This window comes from Osmia lignaria, chromosome 13, assembly GCF_051020975.1.
Source record: "Osmia lignaria lignaria isolate PbOS001 chromosome 13, iyOsmLign1, whole genome shotgun sequence".
In the NCBI taxonomy this organism is placed as follows: Eukaryota; Metazoa; Arthropoda; class Insecta; order Hymenoptera; family Megachilidae; genus Osmia; species Osmia lignaria.
The window spans coordinates 9061427-9080319 of record NC_135044.1 but is presented as its reverse complement, the minus strand read 5'-3'; the positions used below and the strand labels follow the sequence as shown (position 1 = coordinate 9080319).

At 32.4% G+C, this 18893-nt stretch overlaps 9 protein-coding genes across 9 annotated transcripts; all 9 read left to right on the top strand.

Moving 5' to 3' along the window:
* Positions 1 to 13: 13 nt before the first annotated feature.
* Positions 14 to 1078, top strand: LOC117610232 (octanoyl-[acyl-carrier-protein]:protein N-octanoyltransferase LIPT2, mitochondrial-like). Its single transcript, XM_034337368.2, has one exon. The coding sequence runs from the start codon at positions 14 to 16 to the stop codon at positions 599 to 601; it is 588 nt and encodes a 195-aa protein (XP_034193259.1). The 3' UTR covers positions 602 to 1078.
* Positions 1079 to 3326: 2248 nt separating this feature from the next.
* LOC143305972 (3'-5' exonuclease-like) lies at positions 3327 to 4394 on the top strand. The gene is made up of 5 exons (XM_076691451.1): positions 3327 to 3472; positions 3550 to 3774; positions 3842 to 3986; positions 4060 to 4161; positions 4254 to 4394. Exons 1-5 carry the CDS (start codon positions 3327 to 3329, stop codon positions 4308 to 4310), a joined length of 675 nt encoding a protein of 224 aa, XP_076547566.1. The 3' UTR covers positions 4311 to 4394.
* An 18-nt stretch (positions 4395 to 4412) lies between these two features.
* LOC117610231 (octanoyl-[acyl-carrier-protein]:protein N-octanoyltransferase LIPT2, mitochondrial-like) lies at positions 4413 to 5477 on the top strand. Its single transcript, XM_034337365.2, has one exon. The coding sequence runs from the start codon at positions 4413 to 4415 to the stop codon at positions 4998 to 5000; it is 588 nt and encodes a 195-aa protein (XP_034193256.1). The 3' UTR covers positions 5001 to 5477.
* A 2248-nt stretch (positions 5478 to 7725) lies between these two features.
* LOC143305974 (3'-5' exonuclease-like) lies at positions 7726 to 8759 on the top strand. The gene is made up of 5 exons (XM_076691453.1): positions 7726 to 7871; positions 7949 to 8173; positions 8241 to 8385; positions 8459 to 8560; positions 8653 to 8759. The coding sequence occupies exons 1-5, from the start codon at positions 7726 to 7728 to the stop codon at positions 8707 to 8709; spliced, it is 675 nt and encodes a 224-aa protein (XP_076547568.1). The 3' UTR covers positions 8710 to 8759.
* A 52-nt stretch (positions 8760 to 8811) lies between these two features.
* On the top strand, positions 8812 to 9876 carry LOC143305980 (octanoyl-[acyl-carrier-protein]:protein N-octanoyltransferase LIPT2, mitochondrial-like). Its single transcript, XM_076691460.1, has one exon. It carries the CDS (start codon positions 8812 to 8814, stop codon positions 9397 to 9399), a length of 588 nt encoding a protein of 195 aa, XP_076547575.1. The 3' UTR covers positions 9400 to 9876.
* A 2248-nt stretch (positions 9877 to 12124) lies between these two features.
* LOC143305975 (3'-5' exonuclease-like) lies at positions 12125 to 13158 on the top strand. Its single transcript, XM_076691455.1, has 5 exons — positions 12125 to 12270; positions 12348 to 12572; positions 12640 to 12784; positions 12858 to 12959; positions 13052 to 13158. The coding sequence occupies exons 1-5, from the start codon at positions 12125 to 12127 to the stop codon at positions 13106 to 13108; spliced, it is 675 nt and encodes a 224-aa protein (XP_076547570.1). The 3' UTR covers positions 13109 to 13158.
* A 52-nt stretch (positions 13159 to 13210) lies between these two features.
* Positions 13211 to 14275, top strand: LOC143305982 (octanoyl-[acyl-carrier-protein]:protein N-octanoyltransferase LIPT2, mitochondrial-like). The gene has a single exon (XM_076691462.1). The coding sequence runs from the start codon at positions 13211 to 13213 to the stop codon at positions 13796 to 13798; it is 588 nt and encodes a 195-aa protein (XP_076547577.1). The 3' UTR covers positions 13799 to 14275.
* A 2275-nt stretch (positions 14276 to 16550) lies between these two features.
* On the top strand, positions 16551 to 17618 carry LOC143305971 (3'-5' exonuclease-like). Its single transcript, XM_076691450.1, has 5 exons — positions 16551 to 16696; positions 16774 to 16998; positions 17066 to 17210; positions 17284 to 17385; positions 17478 to 17618. Exons 1-5 carry the CDS (start codon positions 16551 to 16553, stop codon positions 17532 to 17534), a joined length of 675 nt encoding a protein of 224 aa, XP_076547565.1. The 3' UTR covers positions 17535 to 17618.
* An 18-nt stretch (positions 17619 to 17636) lies between these two features.
* Positions 17637 to 18701, top strand: LOC143305979 (octanoyl-[acyl-carrier-protein]:protein N-octanoyltransferase LIPT2, mitochondrial-like). Its single transcript, XM_076691459.1, has one exon. It carries the CDS (start codon positions 17637 to 17639, stop codon positions 18222 to 18224), a length of 588 nt encoding a protein of 195 aa, XP_076547574.1. The 3' UTR covers positions 18225 to 18701.
* The last annotated feature ends 192 nt before the right edge of the window (positions 18702 to 18893 follow it).

The following is an 18893-nucleotide window of genomic DNA, read 5'->3' as shown; positions in this document are numbered from 1 at the left end:
TTACTACTTTATCATGTCTTCAATGCTGGTCAAAGTTTTGTGGGCAGGCAGATTAAGTTATGGTTCTGGACTTAAGTTACAAAAAATATTAGCCAACCAGCATCATCAAACCTTAAGCAAGGATACTTGTAATACATTAGTATTGCTTGAACATGATCCAGTGTTTACAATTGGAATTAGAGATAAAGGATATACAGTTGAAGAAAAAGAAAGATTGAAAAAATTAGGTGCTGAATTTTTTAGAACAAATCGAGGTGGTCTTATAACTTTTCATGGACCTGGACAATTAGTGGCATATCCTATATTAAATCTAAAACAATTTAAATCCAGTGTTAAGTGGTACGTCTCTCAAATAGAAGAAATGGTAATTCGTTTGTGTGCAGAATATGGCATTAAAGCTGAAACATCACCTGATACTGGCGTATGGGTAGGTGATAAAAAAATTTGTGCAATTGGTATTCATGGAAGTCGTTATATAACAACACATGGTTTAGCTCTAAATTGTAATACAGATTTAAGTTGGTTTGATCATATTGTACCTTGCGGTATCGAAGGAAAGGGTGTAACTAGTATCATTGAAATATTTGAAAAAAATTCATGATATTAGATTGTTATATTAACAATTTGCTTCTAAATTATCTATTTTTAAAGATTAGATATATTTGTGTATTGGAGAAAAAAAATGATCACTTTTGTATGTACAACTGACAATAAGTTGACTACATAATGTCAAAAATAAATCAGAGAGAACATTATGCTAGGGTAAAATAATCAATTAAATTAGTTGTTATTTAAAATCGTAAAATACATTTTTTAATTTTATATCAATGCGCTTTCTATAAAATCGTACCTTCAGTACTATCTGACGGTAAATGGAGAAACTAACTGCTTGCACCGATGAAATAATACAGGATACTGCCGAAGTAAAGTTGGCGTGGAATATTAATATTTCTTAACAATTTGTCTTAAAAAATTGTTTCCCATTTGCTCCCTCGGAATCTAAAATTGCTCCAGTCGCAAATATTATATTTAATTACATATTCGCAAATAAAGAAGCAGAAATTTGTTATCTACAAAGTAGATAATAAATGGTCTTTTTACAAAGGTATTATGGTGCCAAAAATCCACTCCTGATTTGTTTTATAAAATTCAACGACCAGATATCTAAATAACAACTTATTAACAAGGAGCAGTTAAAAATAAATATTGCGTATCTGCCGGTAAGTTATGAAGTCTGTACACTAGCACTAGTGTATTTACAGACTTTAGTATAATAGACAGCACTTCTTTGAAAGAGACACAGGTGGAGGTGGTTTAAAATTCTTTTGATGATCCTGGGACCAGAACACTTACATACATTTCAGACTGCTTCCTGGCCATGGCTATCTTAATAGCACTATATTTCTTTTGCTCAGAATCAAGGACTTTAATGAGTTCTTCATATGCAAACTCTGATGGCACCCCTCCAGGCACGTACTTTGAAATAATAGCAATTCTGTTTTTATCAGGAGCAAATCCTTTATTTATATACGCTTTGAGCACCGTAATCACTATCCCCTTCCTTAGATTTTCGTCCGTTAAGTTACGAGTGGCTGCAATAGAAGAACATACAGCTATGTCGATGTCAGATTTTCTAAGATACTGCCCACCACTTTGTGTACTTTGACTTAAATTCACTAGTAGCTCCACTTCCGTTATGCCAAGTTCTTCAGCCAATGAGCTTGTATCATCCTTACTGAAAAACGCACAAGCAAGGGGGGTCAAAAATTTGTAACCTTCATGATAACCCATTTTGATAAATCGTGAAAATGTCTCTAGAGCTAGTAAACTAGCTTCCTCAACTGAAAGGACCATACATTTTGAAGTATATTGCACATTTTCTGGTTTGGAATTCGCGACAAATACCCTGTGTTCGTTTTGGGCTTTATGAAAGATAAATTTCCAGATCTTATCTGTTATACAGGGCTTAGGTATATGCAATTCTGGGCCAATTTGAAATATGATCTTAATACAAAATAGCAACGCCTTTGATGATTTATTTTGTTCAAGTTCCTCCATATAATCGTCACAGTGTTTCTTGAACTCCACCTTGAGTTCTTCCATGTTGTACTCGAAGCCACTGTGAGGGTTGAAAACATCCCTTGCTGTTATTCCGCGAATATGGTATTCTTTTTCGATTGTGTGCCTTAACAAGACACTAGGAGGTACTGTGTATCTTACAACCTTAGGGTGTGCCATTTTCTTTAAACCACTGTGAGCGTTGAAAAACTCCTCTGGTGTCATTCCGCGAATATGGTATTCTTTTTCGATTGTGTGCCTTGACAAGACACTAGGTACTGTGTGTGCCATTTTCTTTAAACCACTGTGAGCGTTGAAAAACTCCTCTGGTGTTCTTCCTAATATATGGAATACTATTTTCACAGATATATGTGTAAACTATAGGTACTGTTTTAATCTTGCTATAATGTTAGATACACGACTCTATTATACGAAGAAGCTCAATTTCTGAACAGGGTATCTCTCTGATCATTTGTATGTAACTATCTTTGTTACAGACGCCTTCAAGTTCAAAACTGATCTCGCACTTACGACCAAACAAGTTTCGACCTGCAATGCGCATTCGTGAGTGTTACATAACTCACGGCCCAGAAATCCCTGAATTTCCCTACACCGCAAGGCGGACACGCAACGACGCAACAGTATGTATACCACAGTTCACCAGAGTCCATACTGCGACGCGCAGGTTGGAAGATGGTGGGGGAACGCAGCGAGCTCTCCGCCAATCGCTTTCCACTTCGTTTGGGAGTATCGCCAATCAGGGCGAAGATGCGCACTGGAGATGCGCGAAGAACGAAAATTGGTCTTTTCGCAGTTATGGACTCTGGTGAACTGCGGTATACATACAATTCTCTCGTGGAAGATACTATCACAGCCTACTGTAAGCTGTGATCACATACCGTGATACCGTGCTGTCATACTATATAGAGAGTTACATATCTGTGAAATTGTTGAAAAATATTTATTGTTAGAATTCAAAAACAGTTTGTAATTCTATATAAGCTCCTCTAATTTAAATTTTCAACAATAAACAGAAATTTTATTACTATGGTATAATTCATAATGCAGAATCATTAATAATTCTCAAGCTCTCAAGAGGTTAATGTAATTTACATTTATTTATATACAATCTTGTAATATATCACACATTAAATGTAAATTAAATATAAAATGTACATATATACATATTTTTCACTCCAATATTTTTATTAAAAATTCACTGTAATACTTTATTAACCTAGTATGTAAAATGCAATTTGTTTTTAGTAATGAATGCATTAAAAACGCAATCGGAAAAAGGACGTATAACAGAAAAAAAGCTTAACATGTCTGTTTTACCATTTATTTCATTCAAAGGTTGCATTAATTATGTCAGTGAGTTTGATACATGTGCTATGATTTGTGATAATATTATGTAAGATTTATGTAATTAATATGACACAATAAATAGATGTTTTAATATATGTTTTATTATTATCATAATTTTTTTAGCAAAGAAGTGGACAATTATGACAGTGATATAGTACCAGTAGGATTTGATTTAGAGTGGCCTTTTAGTTTTCAAACAGGAAGCGGAAAAACTGCTTTAATACAAATATGTTTGAATAATAATATATGTCATCTATTACATGTATATTCATTGAAAAAGCTACCTGCTGCATTGGTCATTCTTTTAAGTCATCCAAAAGTAAAACTAGTTGGAGTTAATGTAAAAAAGTAAGTTTCTTTCTAAAGAAAAATAATGGTGTGTTTTATGTTGTAATTTTAATTTTCTTCTTTATAGCGATATTTGGAAATTAGGTAGAGATTTTACTGAATTTCCAGCAAGTAAAGTGGTGGAAAATAATTGTATAGATTGTGGTACATTTGCAAATAGAGTATTAAATAGATCTTGTCGTTGGAGTTTAGAGAAATTAACTGTACATTTGGTTAGTTTTTGTAAATTTAGAACATACCTATGTAAAACTATAAATAGACAAATGTTATGTTTTATTATTTTAGCTGAACAAAAGTCTAGATAAAAATTCAAAAGTAAGAAAAAGTAAATGGCATATACATCCTCTAAACGATAACCAAAAAATGTATGCCGCAACAGATGCTTATGTATGTTATTTTTATTTATGTTTAATTATGTTTTATTAAGTTTAATTTTATTGTATTTTAAGTTTAGTTATTACAAACACTTTTTTAAATAGGTTTCATGGCTTCTATACATTACCATACAAGAAAAAGCAAATTTAAAAGAGATTTAAGAAAATGTGAATTGTATATAATTTGGGTTAATAAATACTTAATGATATACCAAATCAGATTTAAAGAAATTGTAATCGCAAGGAAAATATTACTACTTTATCATGTCTTCAATGCTGGTCAAAGTTTTGTGGGCAGGCAGATTAAGTTATGGTTCTGGACTTAAGTTACAAAAAATATTAGCCAACCAGCATCATCAAACCTTAAGCAAGGATACTTGTAATACATTAGTATTGCTTGAACATGATCCAGTGTTTACAATTGGAATTAGAGATAAAGGATATACAGTTGAAGAAAAAGAAAGATTGAAAAAATTAGGTGCTGAATTTTTTAGAACAAATCGAGGTGGTCTTATAACTTTTCATGGACCTGGACAATTAGTGGCATATCCTATATTAAATCTAAAACAATTTAAATCCAGTGTTAAGTGGTACGTCTCTCAAATAGAAGAAATGGTAATTCGTTTGTGTGCAGAATATGGCATTAAAGCTGAAACATCACCTGATACTGGCGTATGGGTAGGTGATAAAAAAATTTGTGCAATTGGTATTCATGGAAGTCGTTATATAACAACACATGGTTTAGCTCTAAATTGTAATACAGATTTAAGTTGGTTTGATCATATTGTACCTTGCGGTATCGAAGGAAAGGGTGTAACTAGTATCATTGAAATATTTGAAAAAAATTCATGATATTAGATTGTTATATTAACAATTTGCTTCTAAATTATCTATTTTTAAAGATTAGATATATTTGTGTATTGGAGAAAAAAAATGATCACTTTTGTATGTACAACTGACAATAAGTTGACTACATAATGTCAAAAATAAATCAGAGAGAACATTATGCTAGGGTAAAATAATCAATTAAATTAGTTGTTATTTAAAATCGTAAAATACATTTTTTAATTTTATATCAATGCGCTTTCTATAAAATCGTACCTTCAGTACTATCTGACGGTAAATGGAGAAACTAACTGCTTGCACCGATGAAATAATACAGGATACTGCCGAAGTAAAGTTGGCGTGGAATATTAATATTTCTTAACAATTTGTCTTAAAAAATTGTTTCCCATTTGCTCCCTCGGAATCTAAAATTGCTCCAGTCGCAAATATTATATTTAATTACATATTCGCAAATAAAGAAGCAGAAATTTGTTATCTACAAAGTAGATAATAAATGGTCTTTTTACAAAGGTATTATGGTGCCAAAAATCCACTCCTGATTTGTTTTATAAAATTCAACGACCAGATATCTAAATAACAACTTATTAACAAGGAGCAGTTAAAAATAAATATTGCGTATCTGCCGGTAAGTTATGAAGTCTGTACACTAGCACTAGTGTATTTACAGACTTTAGTATAATAGACAGCACTTCTTTGAAAGAGACACAGGTGGAGGTGGTTTAAAATTCTTTTGATGATCCTGGGACCAGAACACTTACATACATTTCAGACTGCTTCCTGGCCATGGCTATCTTAATAGCACTATATTTCTTTTGCTCAGAATCAAGGACTTTAATGAGTTCTTCATATGCAAACTCTGATGGCACCCCTCCAGGCACGTACTTTGAAATAATAGCAATTCTGTTTTTATCAGGAGCAAATCCTTTATTTATATACGCTTTGAGCACCGTAATCACTATCCCCTTCCTTAGATTTTCGTCCGTTAAGTTACGAGTGGCTGCAATAGAAGAACATACAGCTATGTCGATGTCAGATTTTCTAAGATACTGCCCACCACTTTGTGTACTTTGACTTAAATTCACTAGTAGCTCCACTTCCGTTATGCCAAGTTCTTCAGCCAATGAGCTTGTATCATCCTTACTGAAAAACGCACAAGCAAGGGGGGTCAAAAATTTGTAACCTTCATGATAACCCATTTTGATAAATCGTGAAAATGTCTCTAGAGCTAGTAAACTAGCTTCCTCAACTGAAAGGACCATACATTTTGAAGTATATTGCACATTTTCTGGTTTGGAATTCGCGACAAATACCCTGTGTTCGTTTTGGGCTTTATGAAAGATAAATTTCCAGATCTTATCTGTTATACAGGGCTTAGGTATATGCAATTCTGGGCCAATTTGAAATATGATCTTAATACAAAATAGCAACGCCTTTGATGATTTATTTTGTTCAAGTTCCTCCATATAATCGTCACAGTGTTTCTTGAACTCCACCTTGAGTTCTTCCATGTTGTACTCGAAGCCACTGTGAGGGTTGAAAACATCCCTTGCTGTTATTCCGCGAATATGGTATTCTTTTTCGATTGTGTGCCTTAACAAGACACTAGGAGGTACTGTGTATCTTACAACCTTAGGGTGTGCCATTTTCTTTAAACCACTGTGAGCGTTGAAAAACTCCTCTGGTGTCATTCCGCGAATATGGTATTCTTTTTCGATTGTGTGCCTTGACAAGACACTAGGTACTGTGTGTGCCATTTTCTTTAAACCACTGTGAGCGTTGAAAAACTCCTCTGGTGTTCTTCCTAATATATGGAATACTATTTTCACAGATATATGTGTAAACTATAGGTACTGTTTTAATCTTGCTATAATGTTAGATACACGACTCTATTATACGAAGAAGCTCAATTTCTGAACAGGGTATCTCTCTGATCATTTGTATGTAACTATCTTTGTTACAGACGCCTTCAAGTTCAAAACTGATCTCGCACTTACGACCAAACAAGTTTCGACCTGCAATGCGCATTCGTGAGTGTTACATAACTCACGGCCCAGAAATCCCTGAATTTCCCTACACCGCAAGGCGGACACGCAACGACGCAACAGTATGTATACCACAGTTCACCAGAGTCCATACTGCGACGCGCAGGTTGGAAGATGGTGGGGGAACGCAGCGAGCTCTCCGCCAATCGCTTTCCACTTCGTTTGGGAGTATCGCCAATCAGGGCGAAGATGCGCACTGGAGATGCGCGAAGAACGAAAATTGGTCTTTTCGCAGTTATGGACTCTGGTGAACTGCGGTATACATACAATTCTCTCGTGGAAGATACTATCACAGCCTACTGTAAGCTGTGATCACATACCGTGATACCGTGCTGTCATACTATATAGAGAGTTACATATCTGTGAAATTGTTGAAAAATATTTATTGTTAGAATTCAAAAACAGTTTGTAATTCTATATAAGCTCCTCTAATTTAAATTTTCAACAATAAACAGAAATTTTATTACTATGGTATAATTCATAATGCAGAATCATTAATAATTCTCAAGCTCTCAAGAGGTTAATGTAATTTACATTTATTTATATACAATCTTGTAATATATCACACATTAAATGTAAATTAAATATAAAATGTACATATATACATATTTTTCACTCCAATATTTTTATTAAAAATTCACTGTAATACTTTATTAACCTAGTATGTAAAATGCAATTTGTTTTTAGTAATGAATGCATTAAAAACGCAATCGGAAAAAGGACGTATAACAGAAAAAAAGCTTAACATGTCTGTTTTACCATTTATTTCATTCAAAGGTTGCATTAATTATGTCAGTGAGTTTGATACATGTGCTATGATTTGTGATAATATTATGTAAGATTTATGTAATTAATATGACACAATAAATAGATGTTTTAATATATGTTTTATTATTATCATAATTTTTTTAGCAAAGAAGTGGACAATTATGACAGTGATATAGTACCAGTAGGATTTGATTTAGAGTGGCCTTTTAGTTTTCAAACAGGAAGCGGAAAAACTGCTTTAATACAAATATGTTTGAATAATAATATATGTCATCTATTACATGTATATTCATTGAAAAAGCTACCTGCTGCATTGGTCATTCTTTTAAGTCATCCAAAAGTAAAACTAGTTGGAGTTAATGTAAAAAAGTAAGTTTCTTTCTAAAGAAAAATAATGGTGTGTTTTATGTTGTAATTTTAATTTTCTTCTTTATAGCGATATTTGGAAATTAGGTAGAGATTTTACTGAATTTCCAGCAAGTAAAGTGGTGGAAAATAATTGTATAGATTGTGGTACATTTGCAAATAGAGTATTAAATAGATCTTGTCGTTGGAGTTTAGAGAAATTAACTGTACATTTGGTTAGTTTTTGTAAATTTAGAACATACCTATGTAAAACTATAAATAGACAAATGTTATGTTTTATTATTTTAGCTGAACAAAAGTCTAGATAAAAATTCAAAAGTAAGAAAAAGTAAATGGCATATACATCCTCTAAACGATAACCAAAAAATGTATGCCGCAACAGATGCTTATGTATGTTATTTTTATTTATGTTTAATTATGTTTTATTAAGTTTAATTTTATTGTATTTTAAGTTTAGTTATTACAAACACTTTTTTAAATAGGTTTCATGGCTTCTATACATTACCATACAAGAAAAAGCAAATTTAAAACAGATTTAAGAAAATGTGAATTGTATATAATTTGGGTTAATAAATACTTAATGATATACCAAATCAGATTTAAAGAAATTGTAATCGCAAGGAAAATATTACTACTTTATCATGTCTTCAATGCTGGTCAAAGTTTTGTGGGCAGGCAGATTAAGTTATGGTTCTGGACTTAAGTTACAAAAAATATTAGCCAACCAGCATCATCAAACCTTAAGCAAGGATACTTGTAATACATTAGTATTGCTTGAACATGATCCAGTGTTTACAATTGGAATTAGAGATAAAGGATATACAGTTGAAGAAAAAGAAAGATTGAAAAAATTAGGTGCTGAATTTTTTAGAACAAATCGAGGTGGTCTTATAACTTTTCATGGACCTGGACAATTAGTGGCATATCCTATATTAAATCTAAAACAATTTAAATCCAGTGTTAAGTGGTACGTCTCTCAAATAGAAGAAATGGTAATTCGTTTGTGTGCAGAATATGGCATTAAAGCTGAAACATCACCTGATACTGGCGTATGGGTAGGTGATAAAAAAATTTGTGCAATTGGTATTCATGGAAGTCGTTATATAACAACACATGGTTTAGCTCTAAATTGTAATACAGATTTAAGTTGGTTTGATCATATTGTACCTTGCGGTATCGAAGGAAAGGGTGTAACTAGTATCATTGAAATATTTGAAAAAAATTCATGATATTAGATTGTTATATTAACAATTTGCTTCTAAATTATCTATTTTTAAAGATTAGATATATTTGTGTATTGGAGAAAAAAAATGATCACTTTTGTATGTACAACTGACAATAAGTTGACTACATAATGTCAAAAATAAATCAGAGAGAACATTATGCTAGGGTAAAATAATCAATTAAATTAGTTGTTATTTAAAATCGTAAAATACATTTTTTAATTTTATATCAATGCGCTTTCTATAAAATCGTACCTTCAGTACTATCTGACGGTAAATGGAGAAACTAACTGCTTGCACCGATGAAATAATACAGGATACTGCCGAAGTAAAGTTGGCGTGGAATATTAATATTTCTTAACAATTTGTCTTAAAAAATTGTTTCCCATTTGCTCCCTCGGAATCTAAAATTGCTCCAGTCGCAAATATTATATTTAATTACATATTCGCAAATAAAGAAGCAGAAATTTGTTATCTACAAAGTAGATAATAAATGGTCTTTTTACAAAGGTATTATGGTGCCAAAAATCCACTCCTGATTTGTTTTATAAAATTCAACGACCAGATATCTAAATAACAACTTATTAACAAGGAGCAGTTAAAAATAAATATTGCGTATCTGCCGGTAAGTTATGAAGTCTGTACACTAGCACTAGTGTATTTACAGACTTTAGTATAATAGACAGCACTTCTTTGAAAGAGACACAGGTGGAGGTGGTTTAAAATTCTTTTGATGATCCTGGGACCAGAACACTTACATACATTTCAGACTGCTTCCTGGCCATGGCTATCTTAATAGCACTATATTTCTTTTGCTCAGAATCAAGGACTTTAATGAGTTCTTCATATGCAAACTCTGATGGCACCCCTCCAGGCACGTACTTTGAAATAATAGCAATTCTGTTTTTATCAGGAGCAAATCCTTTATTTATATACGCTTTGAGCACCGTAATCACTATCCCCTTCCTTAGATTTTCGTCCGTTAAGTTACGAGTGGCTGCAATAGAAGAACATACAGCTATGTCGATGTCAGATTTTCTAAGATACTGCCCACCACTTTGTGTACTTTGACTTAAATTCACTAGTAGCTCCACTTCCGTTATGCCAAGTTCTTCAGCCAATGAGCTTGTATCATCCTTACTGAAAAACGCACAAGCAAGGGGGGTCAAAAATTTGTAACCTTCATGATAACCCATTTTGATAAATCGTGAAAATGTCTCTAGAGCTAGTAAACTAGCTTCCTCAACTGAAAGGACCATACATTTTGAAGTATATTGCACATTTTCTGGTTTGGAATTCGCGACAAATACCCTGTGTTCGTTTTGGGCTTTATGAAAGATAAATTTCCAGATCTTATCTGTTATACAGGGCTTAGGTATATGCAATTCTGGGCCAATTTGAAATATGATCTTAATACAAAATAGCAACGCCTTTGATGATTTATTTTGTTCAAGTTCCTCCATATAATCGTCACAGTGTTTCTTGAACTCCACCTTGAGTTCTTCCATGTTGTACTCGAAGCCACTGTGAGGGTTGAAAACATCCCTTGCTGTTATTCCGCGAATATGGTATTCTTTTTCGATTGTGTGCCTTAACAAGACACTAGGAGGTACTGTGTATCTTACAACCTTAGGGTGTGCCATTTTCTTTAAACCACTGTGAGCGTTGAAAAACTCCTCTGGTGTCATTCCGCGAATATGGTATTCTTTTTCGATTGTGTGCCTTGACAAGACACTAGGTACTGTGTGTGCCATTTTCTTTAAACCACTGTGAGCGTTGAAAAACTCCTCTGGTGTTCTTCCTAATATATGGAATACTATTTTCACAGATATATGTGTAAACTATAGGTACTGTTTTAATCTTGCTATAATGTTAGATACACGACTCTATTATACGAAGAAGCTCAATTTCTGAACAGGGTATCTCTCTGATCATTTGTATGTAACTATCTTTGTTACAGACGCCTTCAAGTTCAAAACTGATCTCGCACTTACGACCAAACAAGTTTCGACCTGCAATGCGCATTCGTGAGTGTTACATAACTCACGGCCCAGAAATCCCTGAATTTCCCTACACCGCAAGGCGGACACGCAACGACGCAACAGTATGTATACCACAGTTCACCAGAGTCCATACTGCGACGCGCAGGTTGGAAGATGGTGGGGGAACGCAGCGAGCTCTCCGCCAATCGCTTTCCACTTCGTTTGGGAGTATCGCCAATCAGGGCGAAGATGCGCACTGGAGATGCGCGAAGAACGAAAATTGGTCTTTTCGCAGTTATGGACTCTGGTGAACTGCGGTATACATACAATTCTCTCGTGGAAGATACTATCACAGCCTACTGTAAGCTGTGATCACATACCGTGATACCGTGCTGTCATACTATATAGAGAGTTACATATCTGTGAAATTGTTGAAAAATATTTATTGTTAGAATTCAAAAACAGTTTGTAATTCTATATAAGCTCCTCTAATTTAAATTTTCAACAATAAACAGAAATTTTATTACTATGGTATAATTCATAATGCAGAATCATTAATAATTCTCAAGCTCTCAAGAGGTTAATGTAATTTACATTTATTTATATACAATCTTGTAATATATCACACATTAAATGTAAATTAAATATAAAATGTACATATATACATATTTTTCACTCCAATATTTTTATTAAAAATTCACTGTAATACTTTATTAACCTAGTATGTAAAATGCAATTTGTTTTTAGTAATGAATGCATTAAAAACGCAATCGGAAAAAGGACGTATAACAGAAAAAAAGCTTAACATGTCTGTTTTACCATTTATTTCATTCAAAGGTTGCATTAATTATGTCAGTGAGTTTGATACATGTGCTATGATTTGTGATAATATTATGTAAGATTTATGTAATTAATATGACACAATAAATAGATGTTTTAATATATGTTTTATTATTATCATAATTTTTTTAGCAAAGAAGTGGACAATTATGACAGTGATATAGTACCAGTAGGATTTGATTTAGAGTGGCCTTTTAGTTTTCAAACAGGAAGCGGAAAAACTGCTTTAATACAAATATGTTTGAATAATAATATATGTCATCTATTACATGTATATTCATTGAAAAAGCTACCTGCTGCATTGGTCATTCTTTTAAGTCATCCAAAAGTAAAACTAGTTGGAGTTAATGTAAAAAAGTAAGTTTCTTTCTAAAGAAAAATAATGGTGTGTTTTATGTTGTAATTTTAATTTTCTTCTTTATAGCGATATTTGGAAATTAGGTAGAGATTTTACTGAATTTCCAGCAAGTAAAGTGGTGGAAAATAATTGTATAGATTGTGGTACATTTGCAAATAGAGTATTAAATAGATCTTGTCGTTGGAGTTTAGAGAAATTAACTGTACATTTGGTTAGTTTTTGTAAATTTAGAACATACCTATGTAAAACTATAAATAGACAAATGTTATGTTTTATTATTTTAGCTGAACAAAAGTCTAGATAAAAATTCAAAAGTAAGAAAAAGTAAATGGCATATACATCCTCTAAACGATAACCAAAAAATGTATGCCGCAACAGATGCTTATGTATGTTATTTTTATTTATGTTTAATTATGTTTTATTAAGTTTAATTTTATTGTATTTTAAGTTTAGTTATTACAAACACTTTTTTAAATAGGTTTCATGGCTTCTATACATTACCATACAAGAAAAAGCAAATTTAAAACAGATTTAAGAAAATGTGAATTGTATATAATTTGGGTTAATAAATACTTAATGATATACCAAATCAGATTTAAAGAAATTGTAATCGCAAGGAAAATATTACTACTTTATCATGTCTTCAATGCTGGTCAAAGTTTTGTGGGCAGGCAGATTAAGTTATGGTTCTGGACTTAAGTTACAAAAAATATTAGCCAACCAGCATCATCAAACCTTAAGCAAGGATACTTGTAATACATTAGTATTGCTTGAACATGATCCAGTGTTTACAATTGGAATTAGAGATAAAGGATATACAGTTGAAGAAAAAGAAAGATTGAAAAAATTAGGTGCTGAATTTTTTAGAACAAATCGAGGTGGTCTTATAACTTTTCATGGACCTGGACAATTAGTGGCATATCCTATATTAAATCTAAAACAATTTAAATCCAGTGTTAAGTGGTACGTCTCTCAAATAGAAGAAATGGTAATTCGTTTGTGTGCAGAATATGGCATTAAAGCTGAAACATCACCTGATACTGGCGTATGGGTAGGTGATAAAAAAATTTGTGCAATTGGTATTCATGGAAGTCGTTATATAACAACACATGGTTTAGCTCTAAATTGTAATACAGATTTAAGTTGGTTTGATCATATTGTACCTTGCGGTATCGAAGGAAAGGGTGTAACTAGTATCATTGAAATATTTGAAAAAAATTCATGATATTAGATTGTTATATTAACAATTTGCTTCTAAATTATCTATTTTTAAAGATTAGATATATTTGTGTATTGGAGAAAAAAAATGATCACTTTTGTATGTACAACTGACAATAAGTTGACTACATAATGTCAAAAATAAATCAGAGAGAACATTATGCTAGGGTAAAATAATCAATTAAATTAGTTGTTATTTAAAATCGTAAAATACATTTTTTAATTTTATATCAATGCGCTTTCTATAAAATCGTACCTTCAGTACTATCTGACGGTAAATGGAGAAACTAACTGCTTGCACCGATGAAATAATACAGGATACTGCCGAAGTAAAGTTGGCGTGGAATATTAATATTTCTTAACAATTTGTCTTAAAAAATTGTTTCCCATTTGCTCCCTCGGAATCTAAAATTGCTCCAGTCGCAAATATTATATTTAATTACATATTCGCAAATAAAGAAGCAGAAATTTGTTATCTACAAAGTAGATAATAAATGGTCTTTTTACAAAGGTATTATGGTGCCAAAAATCCACTCCTGATTTGTTTTATAAAATTCAACGACCAGATATCTAAATAACAACTTATTAACAAGGAGCAGTTAAAAATAAATATTGCGTATCTGCCGGTAAGTTATGAAGTCTGTACACTAGCACTAGTGTATTTACAGACTTTAGTATAATAGACAGCACTTCTTTGAAAGAGACACAGGTGGAGGTGGTTTAAAATTCTTTTGATGATCCTGGGACCAGAACACTTACATACATTTCAGACTGCTTCCTGGCCATGGCTATCTTAATAGCACTATATTTCTTTTGCTCAGAATCAAGGACTTTAATGAGTTCTTCATATGCAAACTCTGATGGCACCCCTCCAGGCACGTACTTTGAAATAATAGCAATTCTGTTTTTATCAGGAGCAAATCCTTTATTTATATACGCTTTGAGCACCGTAATCACTATCCCCTTCCTTAGATTTTCGTCCGTTAAGTTACGAGTGGCTGCAATAGAAGAACATACAGCTATGTCGATGTCAGATTTTCTAAGATACTGCCCACCACTTTGTGTACTTTGACTTAAATTCACTAGTAGCTCCACTTCCGTTATGCCAAGTTCTTCAGCCAATGAGCTTGTATCATCCTTACTGAAAAACGCACAAGCAAGGGGGGTCAAAAATTTGTAACCTTCATGATAACCCATTTTGATAAATCGTGAAAATGTCTCTAGAGCTAGTAAACTAGCTGCCTCAACTGGAAGGACCATACAGTTTGAAGTATATTGCACATTTTCTGGTTTGGAATTCGCGACAAATACCCTGTGTTCGTTTTGGGCTTTATGAAAGATAAATTTCCAGATCTTATCTGTTATACAGGGCTTAGGTATATGCAATTCTGGGCCAATTTGAAATATGATCTTAATACAAAATAGCAACGCCTTTGATGATTTATTTTGTTCAAGTTCCTCCATATAATCGTCACAGTGTTTCTTGAACTCCACCTTGAGTTCTTCCATGTTGTACTCGAAGCCACTGTGAGGGTTGAAAACATCCCTTGCTGTTATTCCGCGAATATGGTATTCTTTTTCGATTGTGTGCCTTAACAAGACACTAGGTACTGTGTGCCTTAACAAGACACTAGGAGGTACTGTGTATCTTACAACCTTAGGGTGTGCCATTTTCTTTAAACCACTGTGAGCGTTGAAAAACTCCTCTGGTGTCATTCCGCGAATATGGTATTCTTTTTCGATTGTGTGCCTTGACAAGACACTAGGTACTGTGTGTGCCATTTTCTTTAAACCACTGTGAGCGTTGAAAAACTCCTCTGGTGTTCTTCCTAATATATGGAATACTATTTTCACAGATATATGTGTAAACTATAGGTACTGTTTTAATCTTGCTATAATGTTAGATACACGACTCTATTATACGAAGAAGCTCAATTTCTGAACAGGGTATCTCTCTGATCATTTGTATGTAACTATCTTTGTTACAGACGCCTTCAAGTTCAAAACTGATCTCGCACTTACGACCAAACAAGTTTCGACCTGCAATGCGCATTCGTGAGTGTTACATAACTCACGGCCCAGAAATCCCTGAATTTCCCTACACCGCAAGGCGGACACGCAACGACGCAACAGTATGTATACCACAGTTCACCAGAGTCCATACTGCGACGCGCAGGTTGGAAGATGGTGGGGGAACGCAGCGAGCTCTCCGCCAATCGCTTTCCACTTCGTTTGGGAGTATCGCCAATCAGGGCGAAGATGCGCACTGGAGATGCGCGAAGAACGAAAATTGGTCTTTTCGCAGTTATGGACTCTGGTGAACTGCGGTATACATACAATTCTCTCGTGGAAGATACTATCACAGCCTACTGTAAGCTGTGATCACATACCGTGATACCGTGCTGTCATACTATATAGAGAGTTACATATCTGTGAAATTGTTGAAAAATATTTATTGTTAGAATTCAAAAACAGTTTGTAATTCTATATAAGCTCCTCTAATTTAAATTTTCAACAATAAACAGAAATTTTATTACTATGGTATAATTCATAATGCAGAATCATTAATAATTCTCAAGCTCTCAAGAGGTTAATGTAATTTACATTTATTTATATACAATCTTGTAATATATCACACATTAAATGTAAATTAAATATAAAATGTACATATATACATATTTTTCACTCCAATATTTTTATTAAAAATTCACTGTAATACTTTATTAACCTAGTATGTAAAATGCAATTTGTTTTTAGTAATGAATGCATTAAAAACGCAATCGGAAAAAGGACGTATAACAGAAAAAAAGCTTAACATGTCTGTTTTACCATTTATTTCATTCAAAGGTTGCATTAATTATGTCAGTGAGTTTGATACATGTGCTATGATTTGTGATAATATTATGTAAGATTTATGTAATTAATATGACACAATAAATAGATGTTTTAATATATGTTTTATTATTATCATAATTTTTTTAGCAAAGAAGTGGACAATTATGACAGTGATATAGTACCAGTAGGATTTGATTTAGAGTGGCCTTTTAGTTTTCAAACAGGAAGCGGAAAAACTGCTTTAATACAAATATGTTTGAATAATAATATATGTCATCTATTACATGTATATTCATTGAAAAAGCTACCTGCTGCATTGGTCATTCTTTTAAGTCATCCAAAAGTAAAACTAGTTGGAGTTAATGTAAAAAAGTAAGTTTCTTTCTAAAGAAAAATAATGGTGTGTTTTATGTTGTAATTTTAATTTTCTTCTTTATAGCGATATTTGGAAATTAGGTAGAGATTTTACTGAATTTCCAGCAAGTAAAGTGGTGGAAAATAATTGTATAGATTGTGGTACATTTGCAAATAGAGTATTAAATAGATCTTGTCGTTGGAGTTTAGAGAAATTAACTGTACATTTGGTTAGTTTTTGTAAATTTAGAACATACCTATGTAAAACTATAAATAGACAAATGTTATGTTTTATTATTTTAGCTGAACAAAAGTCTAGATAAAAATTCAAAAGTAAGAAAAAGTAAATGGCATATACATCCTCTAAACGATAACCAAAAAATGTATGCCGCAACAGATGCTTATGTATGTTATTTTTATTTATGTTTAATTATGTTTTATTAAGTTTAATTTTATTGTATTTTAAGTTTAGTTATTACAAACACTTTTTTAAATAGGTTTCATGGCTTCTATACATTACCATACAAGAAAAAGCAAATTTAAAAGAGATTTAAGAAAATGTGAATTGTATATAATTTGGGTTAATAAATACTTAATGATATACCAAATCAGATTTAAAGAAATTGTAATCGCAAGGAAAATATTACTACTTTATCATGTCTTCAATGCTGGTCAAAGTTTTGTGGGCAGGCAGATTAAGTTATGGTTCTGGACTTAAGTTACAAAAAATATTAGCCAACCAGCATCATCAAACCTTAAGCAAGGATACTTGTAATACATTAGTATTGCTTGAACATGATCCAGTGTTTACAATTGGAATTAGAGATAAAGGATATACAGTTGAAGAAAAAGAAAGATTGAAAAAATTAGGTGCTGAATTTTTTAGAACAAATCGAGGTGGTCTTATAACTTTTCATGGACCTGGACAATTAGTGGCATATCCTATATTAAATCTAAAACAATTTAAATCCAGTGTTAAGTGGTACGTCTCTCAAATAGAAGAAATGGTAATTCGTTTGTGTGCAGAATATGGCATTAAAGCTGAAACATCACCTGATACTGGCGTATGGGTAGGTGATAAAAAAATTTGTGCAATTGGTATTCATGGAAGTCGTTATATAACAACACATGGTTTAGCTCTAAATTGTAATACAGATTTAAGTTGGTTTGATCATATTGTACCTTGCGGTATCGAAGGAAAGGGTGTAACTAGTATCATTGAAATATTTGAAAAAAATTCATGATATTAGATTGTTATATTAACAATTTGCTTCTAAATTATCTATTTTTAAAGATTAGATATATTTGTGTATTGGAGAAAAAAAATGATCACTTTTGTATGTACAACTGACAATAAGTTGACTACATAATGTCAAAAATAAATCAGAGAGAACATTATGCTAGGGTAAAATAATCAATTAAATTAGTTGTTATTTAAAATCGTAAAATACATTTTTTAATTTTATATCAATGCGCTTTCTATAAAATCGTACCTTCAGTACTATCTGACGGTAAATGGAGAAACTAACTGCTTGCACCGATGAAATAATACAGGATACTGCCGAAGTAAAGTTGGCGTGGAATATTAATATTTCTTAACAATTTGTCTTAAAAAATTGTTTCCCATTTGCTCCCTCGGAATCTAAAATTGCTCCAGTCGCAAATATTATATTTAATTACATATTCGCAAATAAAGAAGCAGAAATTTGTTATCTACAAAGTAGATAATAAATGGTCTTTTTACAAAGGTATTATGGTGCCAAAAATCCACTCCTGATTTGTTTTATAAAATTCAACGACCAGATATCTAAATAACAACTTATTAACAAGGAGCAGTTAAAAATAAATATTGCGTATCTGCCGGTAAGTTATGAAGTCTGTACACTAGCACTAGTGTATTTACAGACTTTAGT